The following is a 17,185-nucleotide window of genomic DNA, read 5'->3' as shown; positions in this document are numbered from 1 at the left end:
AAATGGGACTTTCCTCTGGGTGTCACCCTTTCCTTTCTGCCCCATCACCTCCCTGTTGAGGGTTGTGCCCATCACTGGATTGGCTGCAAACAGGAGGAGACTGTCCAGTTAGAAGAGGCTGCACAGGGGACCCATCCTAAATTTCCACCCTAGATCTCTCCTAAACCCCATCTCAGGCCCAGAGCAAGTTCAGGAAATAAGTCCAGCCATGTCTGGAGGCTTTGTAGAGGTCAGAGGAGGACACACCACGGAGACTGAGGTTCTGCCTTCCCTTGCTGACTTTTGACACTCTAGTCTGTCTGGGAAAGTTTGCACGAAGGCCAAGTCTATGGCTAAACTTGGAGCTCTTCATGTTCCAGGACTGTCATTCCTGCCCCTTTCCTTGGGCAGTAAATAACTCTTGGCTTTGACAAACAAGCCCTGGTGACACATTGGTGATGGCTGTGGGCAGAGTAGAGTCTGGGTGTCTCTGCGCAGAACCTGGTACCCTAAGCCTAGTCTGACCCTCTTGACTCAGATTTCTTCATTACAAGGAATGGTGGTGACCGTGGCCCTGAGAGTGACCAAGGTCAGGGTCTGATGTTTTTTAGTGAATTGCGTGGTGCTCCACCGAGGCCCCATACCGGGGAGACACAGCCCCACAGCTGCTGGGAATATTGACGGTAATGACTTATAGCTTGTCCCTCAGTGGCCAGAAAGGAATGCATTATCCAAGGTTACTGCCTCTTTCAGGAGGTGGCCGATGCTGGGATACAAGTACCCATCCTTTCCTCGATCTGGGACACATCGGCTTTGGGGCTTCTTAAAGTATCGGGTGAGGACTCAGTCCCACCTGCCTTAGGGATCAGCCTCTCCCGCTCATCAACCGTGTTGTCTTCACTTCCTCTTTGGTGTATTTCCTGAGCGCACCTCAACAAACCTTCCGTGTGCAACTCTCCCTCACAGGGCACCCAAGCTAAGTGACTTTCTCTTCACAGCCACTGGTCCCTCAGAGGTCAGCTTTAAGACACAGGGTACTAACATCACCCCAGGAAAACGACTTGCTTTGTAGTTAGAAGGAAAACTTTTATCAAGTGTACATCTTTGACATTTATTTCCCCTTCTGGCAGCTATGGCCTTCCTAAGGAAGCCTGGGGAGGACCAGTGAGACCTCCAGTGACAAAGCTACGGTGACTCTAGAAATTTGCACCTGAAGTAACTTGAGAGACAGGTTGAAAAGGAATTCTGAATCCCACAGACTCGCTAAGGTGAGATGCTGGAAGAAGACAGGTATGACATTTGCAGAGACATTCAAGGAAAGTTGGAAAAGTGACAAGGAAGAGGAGGCAGGGGGCTTTCTTTAGAGATGGGAGATTTTTGTTCAATTTCCTGGATTACTTTTAATGGTTAAAAAAGATAATCCACATCTATTAATTTACTGCAAGAGCTTTTGTAATTTGAGAGCCTTCCAAGGGAGGGGAGGATGACTGTAGATTTACGCAAAGAGTTACATCTCCTGATGTGAACATGCAACGAGAGGCCCCACCTGTGTGTACAATGTACTTAAAGGATTAGAGCAAACTTTGAAATTATGATATGTTTTACCTAGAGTAAGCACCTTACCCTTTAAGCTTCTATTTCCTGGAAGGAGGTGGGAGGAAAGAAAATCATCAATCCTCTCAGGTAATCAGGTGCATGAGACACTCTGCTTGTGGGATTTAATGAAGGTTTAAGTGCAGGTGGATGAAGGGTGTCTTATTGATATATTTTATTTTAAACCTATTTTCAATACTTGTAATTCCAATTCCAAGGTGTTGCTTGCCAGAGGTCCATGTGCCCTGAATGAAGGTGACATTTTCGGGGAGATGCAGGAACCAGGGGAGCAGCCGTCGTGTGAGGGGGCTACTGGGTGTAGGAAGGGGAATTTTAAAAGAAGTGTTGCTGTGGTCCCCATGTTCCCTTCAGGGTCTTCAAGAAATTTAAGTAAATACCTGACATTCTCTAAACCAAAGGTATCCCTGGGCTAAAGCAGGTGATTATTAAAATGACACAGACATTTCTTTCCCCTCCATGTGATTAACCAGTAACGGAGGGCAGAGCATTTATAAAAGAATGACCATCCTCTGCTATCCACTAAGCTACTGCTTCTTTTGATTATTCCGTCTCCATAGCTTAGTCAGGCAGGCGAAGAGTGGGAGAACAGGGTAATCAGAAACACAGAAACTCAATAGCATTCAGTCTTTAGGAAGCAGAAAATCACACACAGATATGTCTAAAAACGACACAGTACTTTATTTAAAAAATACTCAGGTGTTGCAAAAAATACATAGAAATATAAAGTTTGGTCGGTGTACTTTACTAAACTTCAACTCACAGGTTTGTGTTTTACAGATTGGAGCAGAGTTTGTTGTGCACGTGGAGAACCCAAACCGATTTATTAAACAGGATAGAAACAGGTTGTCTGGGTGAAGTGGTCTGGCAGGGTGGGGTACCCTCCAGTTTACCTATCAGATACAGATATACTAGCTCTTCAAAGGTTGTCCTACCAGTTTGGATATGGGTGAGTGACTAGTTCCAATGGGGGAAAAGCAAGATGGATTCACCAAACCAAAGAATTCTAAACAAAGACTTATTTTTTTCTTTCTGCAACACAATATACATCACAGTGAAATGTTTAATACTTGCAGGTTTGGGGGTTGAAAGAATTCAACGCAGAGGGAGGGAGAGGAAGGGTACTGACCAGAGAGCGAGCACTGAACGTTTATCTTAAAAGACGTGTGAGAGGGAGAAAAGCAATTTAGGCTGCACTGCCTTCTGTGCTTCCCTTTCTGTGTGGGCAACACGTGGCATTTGACAGTATTTCAATGTGGAGCTCAAACCATAGAAAATGGGATGAAATGAGCCAACTTTCTATCAACTTTGGCAGTTTTGCCACCAACAGTAAATTGGACCTTTTTAATAGGAGGAAATTGAAAGGTTTCTCATTGAACAGAATTAAGTAGTGGGATCAAGAGATTTCCAGGCCTCAGGGTACCTCATTAGCAACTGGCTTTTTTTCATTCCGACGTCTCCCCTCTCCTAGGTCACCTGAGATTATAGGATAAAAACAGAAGGGTGGCCAAATTTCTCCTGTGCCCTCTTCTCATTCTCTCTGAAGTCAACAGGTGACTCATTTGGGGGGACCCTTTTTTTTTTTTTGTAAGCACTAAACACAGTTCCTGAAGCATTTGGACAGTTTCATTGTTTGGTGATGGAAGCCGCAATAATGTGTTTTGAAAACTGTTTCCTTTTTCTTAGCTCCTTCCTGCAAAGTGCCATCAGCCCGGTCAGCTTGCTTAGGGGATGGGGCTTTCTAAGGTCCAGGCCACTATTCTCCACGTTCCACCCCTGAGCCTTCAATTTTCACTAGACAGCTCTACGGGCGCCTGACCCTTCACTCTGTGCTGTATTCTTCCTTGAGTGTGAAAGCTCGATACCTCTTACCTCCTCTGCCTGCAGGGATCCCAAAGGGTTCTCAGACTTTGAGCTGTAACAACAGAGCCACCAGAAAGTCCTATAAAAGCAGCAGTGACCTTCTGGAGCTGTCAAGTCTTTAAATAGGATTTGGGATTTAATGCTGTGTATTTTTAAAGGAAAGACATAAGAATTGCTAGTTTTTTAAAAAAATGCATGTCTTTTAGCCAATTCAGAATCTGCTCCCCCCGTACTTTTTTTAAACCCAGGAGAGATAAAACTTTGGGGAAAAAAAAAAAAAAAAGACCAGATCTCGGGCTAAATAAGGAAGGTGTATGTTAGGTGCAATCAGACTAAACGAAGAACTGCAGTGGGTGACTTGTGGAAAGGGAACAAAAAATAAAAGAAAGGGGAGGGCTTCCCTGGTGGTGCAGTGGTTGAGAATCTGCCTGCCAATGCAGGGGACACGGGTTCGAGCCCTGGTCTGGGAAGATCCCACATGCCGCGGAGCAACTAGGCCCGTGAGCCACAACTACTGAGCCTGCGCGTCTGGAGCCTGTGCTCCGCAACAAGAGAGGCCGCGACGGTGAGAGGCCCGCGCACCGCGATGAAGAGTGGCCCCCGCATGCCACAACTAGAGAAAGCCCTCACAGAAACGAAGACCCAACACAGCCAAAAATAAATAAATAAATAAAAAATAAAAATAAAAAAAAAAAAAAAAAAAGAAAGGGGAAAGGAAGGAGCTTAACGAATTATGTGATCTGTCATGGTGTAGTATGAATTACAGCCTGCAAACTCCAGGAAACTTCTCATTGTAAATTCTCAGACCCAGAGCAAAAAGGTCAGAAGAGGCTTTTTTACCTTTTGCTAATTAAAAAAAAAAAAAAAAAAATGCAATGTCCCCCAGCAGCATTGCAGAGGCTCCTCCTTAGACCACTGTCTTGGACACGCAGAGATTCTTCTGGCCTGGGCCCACCTCCTGCAGTAGAGCTCTGTTTATACAGCTTGTCTTAAGACCACAGTGAGTGACTCTTGTTCTGCTTGGGCCACCCTGTAAATACTTAAGTCGGCATATTATCTAAAAAGGAATAATAAGAAGCTTCTATTTTCATCTCTTCCTACCCACCTCCATATCCCGTGCCAACCTGCGCTGAGCACGACAGGCTTCTCTGTGGGATTCTCCATTTCCCTCTCTCTTCCAGGGACAGAGAGGAACCTTGGTCATAGCCCAAGGCCAACGAGAGGCTTTTGACCTTCAGTTGAATTCAGTAGGTGACGTCCTCTTATTAGCCGTCCTTCCCCGCCCCCCTCCCCCTTCGGGTGTGCTCTTTCAGAGTGGATGCCCAGTTACACAAGAGGGTGGAGTTGGAGGAAACAGAATCCTCAGAAGTGGTGTGGACACCCCCTACAAAATCACCCGAAGTGCTAGAAACAGCACTTGGCTTTATCCCTCTCTACTTCAAGCAGGTCTCTAAAAGCAAAAATGACCTACGTTCTGTGTTGGGGGAACTCTTTGGATATTAAAGCATTCCCTGTCCCAGATCTTTCATTGGCCCACCAGTGAGGAATCTGGGATTTCCATGCAAACCTCCAACAGTTTTGGTCTCGTGCCTCTTCCTGCTCAGCCTTCCCTGACCCCGGGCCCTTTTGCCTTCCAGAGGGACCACCTGGGGAAGGCAGTTCTTGATCCCTCGTGGTTGTCGGCGGTGTTACCAGAAAGCTGGGCTCCAGCCTGCCAAGCAGTAAAGGTAGGGGTAGTAAGGGCAGGTGTTTTGCATGGAGATGAGGGAGCCCCGCGAGAAGCCCTCCTCTTTCAGAGCTGGCAAGGAAGGATGCTTCTCCAGGTCTCCCAGGTCTGAGGTGAGCTGCTTCCGCTTGGTCTTATAGCGTCTGTTCTGGAACCATATTTTCACTTGGGTCTCCGTGAGCTTGAGGTTCTTGGCCAGGTGAGCCCTTTCGGGAGCTGACAGATACTTCTGGTGACTGAACTTCCTCTCCAGCTCAATGACCTGAGTGTGTGAGAAGGCGGCCCGGGAGCGCTTCTGTGGCTGCTTGGGGGCTGGGGGCAGGCTCGGTAAGGCGTCCAACAGATAAGCCTCAAAGTGCCTATCTGGAAACGAGAGGGGAGAAGCAGGGATGGGAAGGAAAACGTTACATATTAGCATGGAAGAGTACAGAATTCAATCCACCCTTATCTCTTCTGGTGAGTGAACAAACAGCCCACTGTCGGTTTAGATACATTGCACTTTTTTCACAGGACTAAGGAACTCTCTGAGTGGGGAGTGAGTGCATATGTAGATTATGTGTTAGTTTTCTACTAGTCATCAAGTCCCCAAAGAAGGAGCAGTTAGTGCTAGAACTTCCTGCTGTATCATCCAGTAGAATGAAATAGGGATTCTGCATATGTCTTGAGGAAAAGCGGGAGCAGGGAGGCAGGAAAAACTCTGAGAAATAAGACATCCGGTAAAGCGGGCCCCAAAGGCACCCGGTGTTAACATCCGGGTGGCAAGAGAGGGCTTGTGTGGTAGGAAAGTTCATTCTCTGGCTTTAATCCCCCCCCTTTTTTTCTCAACCAGCCGTTAGGATGCCTCATAAGAAGGGTGTCTATTGTATGGTGACGGCTGGTACCTAGACTTATCGTGGTGATCACTTTGTAGTGTGTACAAAGATCAAATTATTGTGTTGTACACCTGAAACTAATATAATCTTATGTACCAATTTTATCTCAGTTTAAAAAAAAACTGATGGGAAAGAAAGTCTACTCTAAGCGTTCCCACGTTATAACTCCTAAAGACCAGAGGGGCTCCTAGACTTACTGTTTTATTGCCCGTGGGACTGGGAAGCAAAGGGCATCTTTGCTGGTCAAACCCTGATTTATTAATATTAATACGCTATTATCAATAACTCGTTATATGTTAATTATCGTAACTGCCCAGCAGTAACATGGGGCTGGCGCCGATCAAGGGTCGCACTGTGGCTGGGAGCGATGTCGGGGTTTCCTTCTGGGACACTGGAGCACGGTGGGCGCTTCGTGCGCGCTCGCCTTTTGACCCCGGGGAGCGGAGAACCCTTGCCGGGCGAGTCAAGCCCATGTCTAAATCCTGCGCCGCCCTGACGCTGGGGTCATGGTTAATCTCCGAGGCGCGCCCGTGGCGGAGGCCGTGAGGTCCCTTCGCCAGTCGCCGCGGGGCCCCGCATCCCTGCAGCCGGAGCTCCGGAGGTCCACCTAGAACCCGCCCTCACGCCCGTTCGGCCAGCGGACCGGCCCGCCCTTCCGGGAGGACCCACCCAGGCTCAGCCCGGCCTCACCAGCCTCGCCGGCATACCTGGCTCGGTCTCCGCCGGCTGCTCGGCCTCCCCGCGCGCAGCGCGGGGCCGGGCTCTCGGCTGGTCCTCCGGCGCCCCGGCGCCGCCTCTTCCTCCCTCGGGCTCCGGCTCAGGGTCTCGCCTCCGGTCAGGCTGGCGCGGAGGCTGCGGCGGGGGCTGCGGGCTGCCCGCGTGACCTCCGCGCCGATCAGCGCCTTCCCGCAGGATGTCCTGGATAAGGAAGGAGGTGAGCGGCTTGGACTGGGTGGGCGGCGCGGCCCGGGGGCTGCAGCTAGCTGCCCCCGCCTCCCCGGGCCGCGGCTCGGGAGTCCGAAGCATCCCCGAGGTTCGGCTCCGGCGCCCACGCTCAGGCCCCCGCTGCTGCGCCCAGGCTGAGCTAGCCGCTCCGGCACCACTTTCACTTTCCGCGGCCCCGGGAACTTATAGCCTTAGGGGCGCGCCGCGCCGCCTTCCCATTGGCCGCTCGCCCGAACCGCGCGGCTGATTGGCCGCCCGGCGCTCCAGGTGAGGGAAAAGGGAAGTCCCTCGCACAGTCTGGGTCGCGTATTTCATAGAGGATTTCTTCCGAAGTTCCTTCTTCTCCAGGATCCTGGCTCGCCTCTCTCCTCCCTACGTCGTTTTCCCAGGCTGGTAGAGAAAACCAAAGCGAGTCTCTTCTGCCCCAACCCACAATATGTTTAGCTGCTTCTGGGAAATCATGATGCAGAAGAGAAATACTCCACTTAGTTCTTAGAGATTGTTAAAGTGCCTTTACTCACAAAGAAATAGGTGGGGCAATTACCAACATCCCACCTTACAGATGAGAATTCTGGGTGCCCGTTGACAAGGAGACAATGGTAGCAAAGCTGGATCTACTAAACCTAAGGCTGTCAAAGAGACATGACAGGTAAGTGCAGTACCTGACCCCAGGCTGGATTCTGTACTGGACGTTATTGGGCAATTGATGAAAATGGAATAGGACCAATGGCTAAAAGTATTGAATCCATGTTATATTTACTGAAATTGGTAAGAGTATTGTGATTGTATAAAAGAATATTCTTCGGAAATAAACACTAAAGTATGTAGGGGCAAAGCCCCATGATGTATGTAACTTACCCTCAATTGGTTCAGAAAAAATGACATAGATGGATAGATAGATTCCATATGATAAAGTTGAATGGGTTAAAATATTGGTTGGTGAATCTAGAAAAAGGTATACCAGTGTTCTTTTGAACTATTTTTATTTAAGCAACTTTCCTGTACGTCCTACTCTAAGACACCTTTCATTCGACTGGAAACTTTTCAAAAAGACAGTATGTTGTATGTCTGGGGAGAAGGGAGAGGGGGGTAGGTTATTGCGGATAAAGCAACCGCTAAAAAGAACCACCCTGTGTAATATGAAGGTCTTTGGCAAGTATGGTTTTCTTCTCTCATTTTTTTCATTAAAAATTTTTGTAACATTTTCTTTTGAAATAGTTATAAATTCCCAGGAATTTGCAAAAACTGTACCCCTAACTTCCCCCAATAGTGACATATTATGTAACTGCAATATAATATAAAAACCAGGAAATTGACATTGATACACACCACCATTAATTAGACTACAGACCTTATTTTATTGTCACCATTTAAAAGCCTGCATTCATGTGTGTGTGCACGCGTGTGTGTAGCTCAATGCCATTTTATCACAAGAATAGATTCTTGTAAAGCCACAATCAAGATACAGAATTGCTGCATCACCGCAAAAGAACTCCTTGTACTATCTCTTTGTATTTGTGTACCCAAACCCCTTCCCTCCATCACGGACCCCTGGTAACCACTAATTTGTTCTCTATCTCTATAATTTTACTATCTGGAGAATGTTCTATAAATGGAATCAAACGTGGTACAGTATGCAACCTTGTGGAGTTGGGTTTTTTTTTTTGCTGAGTATAATGCTTCTCAGACTACTCAGATTGTTGCATATATTAATAGTGAATACTTTTTAAAATTGCTGAGTAGTATTCTACTGTACAGATCTGCCAGAGTTTGTTAACCGTCCACCCACTGACGGACAATTGATCTGTTTCCAGGGTTTTGTTTGTTTGCTTGTTTTGTTTTACTATTTTGAATGAAAGTGCTGTAGACATTCATGTACAGGTTTTTGTGTGAACATGAGTTTTCATTTCTCTGGGATAAATGTCCAGGAATGCAATCGCTGGGCTGTATGGTAATTGCATGTTTAGTTTTGTAAAAAACTACCAAGCTATCGTGGTTGTAGCATTTTTAGATTTCCACCAGCAATGTATGAGAGTTCCTGTTTCTCCACATCCTCATCAGCATTTGGTGTTATCATTATTTTTTGTTTTAACCATTCTAATAGGTGTGTAGTGATAGCTCATTGTGGTTTTAATTTTAATTTGCATTTCCCAAATGGCTAGTGATATTGAACATCTTTTCAGGTACTTCTTTACCATCCATATCTCCTCTTTGGTGAAATATCTGTTCAACTCTTTTTGCTCATGTTATAATTGGATTTGGGGGAGTTGCTGTTGAGTTTTGATAGTTTTTTTTTAATATATATATTCTATATATGTCTTTGTTGAATATATGGTTTGCAAATATTTTCTCCTAGTCCGTAGCTTGTCTTTCCATCTTTTTAACAGGATATTTCACAGCAGAAAAGTTTTTAATGTTGGTGCATTTTTATTTCACAGATTTTGTTCTTGGTGTCATGCCTAAGAATTCTTTGCTTATTCTTAAGTTCTGAAGATGCTCTCCTGTGTTATCTTCTAAAAGTTTTATATTTTACTTTTAAATCTATGATCCATTTGAATTAATTTTTGTATGTGGTGTGACATTTAGGTTGAGTGACCTCTTTTCATTTTTAGAATTTAGAGCTGGGTGGCATTTCAAATCACAGGGGGGAAATGTGAATTATTTAATAACTAGTACTGCCATTTGGAAAAAATAAAGGTCTAGTCTTATAACAAAATAAATCCCAGATGGCTCAAACATTTAAAACGTAAACAGGCACATGAAAAAAAAATAGTTTAACCACACTCATCATTAGAGAAATGCAAATCAAAACCACATTTAGATACCTTCTTTCCACCTATCAGATTGACAGAGGTTAGAAAGATGGATGGTGTCTAGTGTTGGTAGGGGTGTGAGGAAAAGTTGCCCCCATACTGTTGGAGAGAGAGTAAGTCAGTTTTGTATATTTGGATGGTAACTTGGCAAAATCTGTCAAATTTAAAACTGGGCATATTCTTTGACACAGATATTCCATGCCTAGAGATTTACTCTAGAAATCTACAAATACACAACATACTGACTTGGGAACATATCCTCAATTTGGTCGGAGAGTAATTCAAGTTGCAAAAAAATAAAATGTTATAAAATGAACTCATTTTATTAAAAAAATAGTCACAGGTTATCTATAGAATATTTTACATTTGAACATTTTAACATACAGAAAAATCTGGAAGGATAGAAATATCTCAATAGAGCATTTACCTCTGGTCAGTGAGATGGAGATAGCAGATTGGGAGAAGAGGAGAGTGGAACAGGGTGCATTTCCTTGCACTAATTATAATTTTTAAAATTAAGAACAGAGCCAGAGCTGAGCTTGGGCTCCCTTCTTCTACAACCTCCTCCTCAGATATCAGGTGTCCCTTCAGGATGGGGACACAGCCCCAGCCCTTTCCCTTATGTCATTTCACGTGTTGTTCCTTTGGTGCTTAGTATTTTGGATGTTTATGTGGGTGGGTCCTCTCCTCGAGCAGGGAGTGTGTCATCCTCATATTTACACTATCCCTAGTACAGTTAGTTTTTGACACACAGAAGTCACTCAATAAATATTTGCTGGTGGATGTCCAGCTTTAGGTACTATGCGGCATCCCACTAGCTGGCAGCATTATCCATAAGGGACCACAGGGTCCCAAGGCACATACCAGTGTAAGGTCTGTCCTCCCCTCTGCCATGTCTATCCAGCTTAAACTGGATGAAAATGATAGGAATAGGAAGACACAAGGGGCTGTTGTAGGCTTTTTTAGATGGACTAGAGTTCTGGAGAAGAATAAACACCCCCCTTCCAAGATGCTCCTCTCCAAATGCCTGGAATGCAACACCTGCAGATGGCAAGGGGGAGTTAAGTTGTAGATGGAATTCAAGTTGCTAACCAGCTGACCTTGAGACGGGAAGATTATTCTGGATTATCCAGGCAGACGCCATGGGCCTTTATAGATAAAAGAAGGAGGCGAGAAAGTCGGAATCAGAGAAGGAGAGGTGATACTGTAGTAAGGTTAGAGTGATGGGAGGTGAGAAAAACTCAACTGGCCCTTGCTGGCTTTGAAACGGAAGGCAGGGGGCATGTGAGCCAAGGAATGTGGGCAGCCTCTAGGAGCTAGAAAAGACAAGAAGTGGATTCTCTCCTAGAGCCTCTAGAAGGAACACAGCTCTGCCAACATCTTGATTTTAGCCCAGTGAGACCCATTTCAGACACCTGACCCCTAGAACCTAATACAGGGGCATTTATAAAGGGATGCAAAGATGATGAGAGAAGGATTACCAGCTCTGCCTTCATATGAACTTTGGGTCTCTTAAAAAAAAATGTTAAATATACTTTCATATCCATAATCCTGTCCCTTCATTTCTTCTTTGTATATTTTCTTCCAGTCTTCAGCCCTACACATTTGTTGGATAAGTGTAATTTTGTATCTTGTTTTTTCCTTCCAACTTCATATTACATCATAAGCATTTATATATTGTTCCATTATATATTTTAGAAGCCATCTAGACCCAAACATTTAGAGCTAGAAGGGATCTGGGGATCATCTAATAAAATTTCTTGGTTTTCTCGGAAAGAATCCGAGATTTTTTTTTTTTTTTTTCTGCACTGCGAGGCTTTCAGGCTCTTAGTTCCTCGACCAGGGATGGAACCCAGGCCCGGCAGTGAAAGTGCCAAGTCCTAACCACTGGACCACCAGGAAATTCCCAAACCTGAGATTTACAGAGACAAAAGAACTATAGATGGAAACTATACAAGCCCAAACACTTCCACTGCATCACCTTCCATCCTCCCACCCACCCCAACCTGCCTCCAGTGCTACCCTACGGTGTGGAAAGTGGGAGCAGAGTTTATAGAATTGTCCTGTATAAATGTGGTTTTAAATGTACTTGGAATTTATTTTAAGCAAGTATGCAACACGTGCAGACACAGAAATGACTGTATTGAAGGAAGAATTGTTTATACTCACAGATCCCCAGAAACGGGAGGTACAGCACACTATACAGGGCCACATGGGGAAGCACCAAGGTTAAGAGGCAAAAAAGACAAGGGGAAAGCATGGACACAGCCTTTCTTGTGGTTTCCATGGGAAGGAATGGGCAAAGCTGAGCAAACTTAGGATTGGGTAGTTTGAGTAAGTTCAGCAGGCTCTGGGCTATAGGAGTGGTCCCTAGTTGTCCAGTACTTGGCCCTGGCGTGACTTTGGGCGGGGGAAATATGGGCTTGGTGTGTGAGAGTTAGATAAAGGAGATGGTTGCGGGGTACGAACTCCACTGGTTGATTTGCATATCAAAGGTGTGTTCACAGGCAAGTTGTTTGCTGTCTCTAGGAATTAACTAACTCTGACAGTCCCTCCCTGGGTTCAGCAAGGTCTCAGATATCCAAGTATCATAAAATACAGAAAATAAAAAACGTGATTAATGTAAAATGCGTCATTGTCACAGCACACATTTTTCTTTTAAAATACATTTCAAAGCCTTCTGGGGTAACCACACCAAGTTTATACTTACCGAAACACATCATGCTGTGTGTCTTCCAAGGAGGCACTTGTGTTGGCTCTGCTAATTCAGAAAGACAAAAAGAAAGAAAAAAAGAGAAGTCAATCCCAGCCATCACCACAACAGAAAGGACAGAAGCCTTCCACCAGCCAACAAGCTTTATAAGATCTCCGAGAAGGTAGCGGTTGGAGGTGGGAGAGGTTGAGGTCTAATCTCAAGGTCTAACCCAGTTGATGGCAGAGCTGCAAGGGTAAATATTCAGGTGCAGTGTTCCTTCCCTAAAGGCTACCTGCTCAGGGTGTAGGGAACCTTCTTCCTGTTATTCCTCTTCCCTTTTATACCCCCCCAGCCCCAGCCCCTGTTCCAATTCCCAGTCCTAACTGGGTCTTGATGGGCTTCAGTGAGAGAGGACTCCCTGACTTTCTCACAGTAGAGACTCCTACCATCCTCAGTATAAAACAGACCTCCTTGGTCCAGTGCCAGCCCTTCTTGAATCTGCTTTCCTGGCGGTGGGGATGGAGGGGTGTGAGAAGATTTTCCCCATTGTTCTTGCAAATTCAGTGATGTTGGAATTCAGACTTGTCCCTTCATTATCCTTCCAGGTTGGATTGGAACATTAAACTGTTTTTCATTTTCTATTTTCTGTATCTTACTCGAAAGGGTCCTGTGTGTTTCCCTACCCTCCTGTCCTCCCTGCAATAAAACTGAAGACATTTTAGCCCATATGGAGAAAGAATTGTTTGGAAGCAGCTTCAGGGAGTTCAGTGTGTCTTAGAACCCTAGACCAGTTGTGGGGGTGAGAGGCAGAATTGCTTTTTTTTGGAAGGAGAACAGTGACTAATAGAGTAGCTCTGGCTGTAGGACCTTGGGCAAGTTACCTAACCTTTCTGAGCATGCCTCAGTTTCCTCATGCAAAATGGGTGCAAAAGCAACATCCCCTCAAGGATTATTGAAAGGAATGATGAGGCTTTTCACAATAAAGGACCTCAGCGTCTGGCATGCAGAGGGTGTCCAGGAATGGGTCGTTTCTATTAGTAGGGTTAGGTTCTAGACCCACCTGCAGAGTAAACAAAATTTGCTTTTCCCAGGCACACTGCACACTTCCCAAACAAATAGGAGCTCTGAATCTAGGGTCCCTAATAAAACTGGGGAGGGGAGGGGAAGGAGAGTACAATGAATGAATGAACATGCTTGCGATATCTACATCGTAAAAACCCAGTATCTCAACTGTTCATCTCGGTTTTCCAAGGCCTCCCACACAGAGGCGTCAGCCTCCCTGCCCTCCTTCCCTCTCTTCCTTCCTCCCCGACATGGTCCCCTGCCTTTACTGGTTGTTCTGTCATGGTTCCCACTCGTGTCCTGCCCAGTCCTATCTCCGGCCTCTGTGCCTGCTGTGTGTGCAGTGTGTACAGTCTTTTGTTCATCTTCAGCAGTTCAATTTCTACCCAAAGGCTTTGGAGACCTCTCCAGCCTCCATCACTGGCTCTGCTGCTCATTTGAGCATCTGATCCTCTAGTGCCTTGGAGTATTTCAGCATTTTCTGCTTCTCAGTGGTGTCGTTGGCTTCATCAAAGATCAGGGCTGTGTCTCAGCTCTCCTCGTCCTACTCCCCACCAGGAAAGGGGAGAGAACTGACGTGTATTGAGTGCCCACTCTGGACTGGATCACTATGGATGTTTCATTTGCACTACAACCCACTGCGGATCTTTTTTGACAGATAAGAAGATAGAAGCTCAGAGATGGAACGTAACATGCCCAGGTTCTAACAGCTAACCCGGGTTGTTCTGGCTCCAAACCCAGGGTCTTCCCCGCCATGCCATGCACTAGGCACATAGCAGCTGCTCCGTAGACATCCATCCTCAGGTGGCAGTGGAGTGTCCCATGGCCTCTTACAGAGTCCCTGGCTCAGTCTACCCTATTTCCTTGCTTCTCTCTCTCTCTCCTCCCGTGGAAGCACAATAGGCAGAGCCACTGAAAAGAGGGACAAGAGGAAACCACCTCCCACAAGGTTAACCTATCAGAGGCACTGCCCCTGGAGTGGTTCAAAGGCATTGCCTCCCCATGGATATCGCTCAGTGCCCTACATTTCTCCCCTGTGGCATTTGGGTTAAGATGATTTTCATGTGTTAATGTGAAAATGCTATGTGTGTTTGGTGACACATTAAGCTATCCTCAGTTACACAATGGCATGAATTAGTCAGACTTTTATTTTCCAACTGGTGATTGGCAGGGTGCACGCCCGCAGGATGTGAGGGATGAGGCCTGAGAGTGAAGGGCAAGGAGACCAGCCCAGAGCCCAGGAAAACTAGGCTGGGAGGCCACGCGGGGAGGGGATAGTACGTTGAATGGCCAGATGGGTGCTTCTCAGACTTTGAGGTGCATAAAAATTACCCCGGGGATCTTATTACAATGCAGATTCTGCCTCAGTAGGTCCGGGTGGACCCTGAGTGTCTGATTTCCTTTTTTTTCTTTTTTAAAGAATTTTTTTTGGTGGGGACCATTTTTAAAGTCTTTATTGAATTTGTTACAATATTGCTTCTCTTTTATGTTTTGGTTTTTTGGTGGCGAGGCATACCAACCTGGGAACGAACCCGCGCCCCCTGCATTGGAAGGCGAAGGGTTAACCACTGGACCACCAGGGAAGTCCCAAGAGTCTGATTTCTAACAAGCTCCAAGGTGATACCTCTGCTGCTGGTCCGAGGACCCTCCCCCCTGCCCACCACCACCAGTAGTGAGGAGCTGAGGGCCCTGGGCGGTGCCGGGGGGGGGAGAGTGGAGGCCACTGCAGTCCCACGTGATCCACTCCATTTCTTCTTCAGGGACTTCTGACCTGACACGTGCCTATGCCCTGTCTGTCACTCCGAAACCCATTCATGTTTCAAATGCCATACTGGCCAAAAGACGTCTCTCTCCTTCCATCCCAAGACCCTATAAAAAGGTCTGTTCCTCCAGCTCCGTACCTATTTATGCCAGTTTTGCCTGCAGCCTTTTCCGTGTGGCAAAAGGGATTAGGGTCTGTGGGAAAGTTCAGTAGCAGAGAGTGACTCAGCCTCTGTGTGCTCCCATCAATGCTGATTGCCTAAGAAAAGCCATTAGGGAGGATTTATTGGGCAACAGGAACCCAAGAGTATTTTGCTAACGGTGCCCCTGGTCACCCGCTCTCTGCCCCCTCCACGGCTGCCTGTTTCTGGGGAGCTCAAGGCTGTGGGAGCACGTGCAGAAATTTCCACGTGCTCTAACTGGGTGGCCGCTGTGCCTTTGCGCTTGGTCTGTTCAACAGCTTAACAGGGGCCCTCGCGGGGAGGCACACTGGGGGCTGTTTGTCTAGGGAAGGAGGCTCTGACCTTCTCACAGCACTCCGGCTGCCAGAAGCAATTTGAGACCGACTCTCTCCCAGCTCTCAGCAGCCCCCCTCCTCATAAATCTGGCCAGGCCATCATAGACGGTGCCCTGAAACGATCGTATCCGGGGTGGATGATCATCTGAGAAGGGGCAGAGTCAATTGCTGGGGATGGAGTGGGTGCACATCTGCCAGGAATGAGGGGCTGAGGGCTAAGACTGTGCTTGGCTCTCCAGAGGGTTCTACGATCCCCTTGACTAGACAGGGAATGGGGACACGAGAGGCTATTCCGCAGAGAAAACTGCCTTCTTCCAGAACTACTGACTGGGGCTTCTCTGACAGACACTTTTCTGAAAATCATTTAGGACGACATAGCCACTGACCACGGAGCGAGAAGAAAGTCACTCAGCCAGGGGTTCATATTTGGCCTGAGGCAAGTCCTGCCCAGTGCAGTCAAGACCATCCTGCTGTTTTCACAGTCTGTAAGGGAAATGACCACCCAGGCATGGGCAGAAGGATGGGAAGGTGCTTAGAGACCACCCTGCAGCACCTGAGATGCTTTGGGCATCGGCAAAGGCTTTCATCCCGTTCATATATTTATCCAGGTTCCCATCCCCTCTGAAGGGGCTTGGGGAGGGGAAAGAGGGGAGATAGAGAATGACCTGGAAGGCATGGAGACAGGGCATGGTAGAGGGGGAAATGTGGCATTCCTATTTAAAATTCACATAGGGACTTCCCTCTACCCTCCCACTGCAAGGGGCACGGGTTCGATCCCTGGGCGGGGAACTAAGATCCCACAGGCTGAGTGGTGCAGCCAAAAGATAAAAAAATAAATACAGTTCACAGAATTGGGTGTTGAGAGACCCGAGGTGTCATTTTAGAAGTAGGGAAACTGAAGTTCGAAGAATGGAAATGACTCATCCAAAATCACTTGTTAGTGACCAAGTGAGAACTTTAACCCATGTCTCTCAATCTCTAGGTCAGTTTTATTTCTATCTCTTAACACATGTGATTTCTACTATAAAATGTTTTAAGTGATAAAAAAAATGCAGAGATCATTGCTATCACTTAATTGATGGCATGTATTTTTTTTAAAGAAATAAAATGTTACAGGCACAGCCAAAGTCCCCTTGCCAGTGTTTTATTTCTATGACATGCCAACGGACATGGTAAGGCCTTTAAAAAAAAAAAAGAAAAAAAACCTCTTTATGAATCCTCTTGGCAGAGCCAGTAGGTAGCTGATTGATAAGTAGAAAAACTGATGGGTCAAATCAAGCATGACACTGCTTCTCCCCCGAGACCTCCTCCGGCTAGAAGAGGCAGGGGGAGGGCAGAGGT

The 17,185-nt window shown here is 46.4% G+C and overlaps 1 protein-coding gene across 1 annotated transcript; it reads right to left on the bottom strand.

Annotated features, from left to right (window-relative positions):
• Window positions 1-4,167: 4,167 nt before the first annotated feature.
• On the bottom strand, window positions 4,168-7,138 carry NKX3-1 (NK3 homeobox 1). Its single transcript, XM_057548878.1, has 2 exons — window positions 6,759-7,138; window positions 4,168-5,542 (listed from the first exon to the last, which is right to left on the bottom strand). The coding sequence occupies exons 1-2, from the start codon at window positions 7,075-7,077 to the stop codon at window positions 5,142-5,144; spliced, it is 720 nt and encodes a 239-aa protein (XP_057404861.1). The 5' UTR covers window positions 7,078-7,138; the 3' UTR covers window positions 4,168-5,141.
• Between the last annotated feature and the right edge of the window lie 10,047 nt (window positions 7,139-17,185).

The sequence above is a fragment of the Balaenoptera acutorostrata genome, chromosome 6, assembly GCF_949987535.1.
Source record: "Balaenoptera acutorostrata chromosome 6, mBalAcu1.1, whole genome shotgun sequence".
In the NCBI taxonomy this organism is placed as follows: domain Eukaryota; kingdom Metazoa; phylum Chordata; class Mammalia; order Artiodactyla; family Balaenopteridae; genus Balaenoptera; species Balaenoptera acutorostrata.
The sequence above is the reverse complement of the archived record's forward strand: the minus strand, read 5'-3'. Positions and strand labels throughout refer to the sequence as shown.

What these genes read in the sequence shown, in the direction of transcription:
- NKX3-1 (XM_057548878.1), bottom strand. Translation starts at nt 7,077, where the DNA reads ATGCTTCGGACTCCCGAGCCGCGGCCCGGGGAGGCGGGGGCAGCTAGC. An exon ending in GCCGGCGGAGACCGAGCCAG is followed by an intron (nt 5,543 to 6,758) that starts GTATGCCGGCGA and finishes TCTCGTTTCCAG; the next exon opens with ATAGGCACTTTGAGGCTTAT.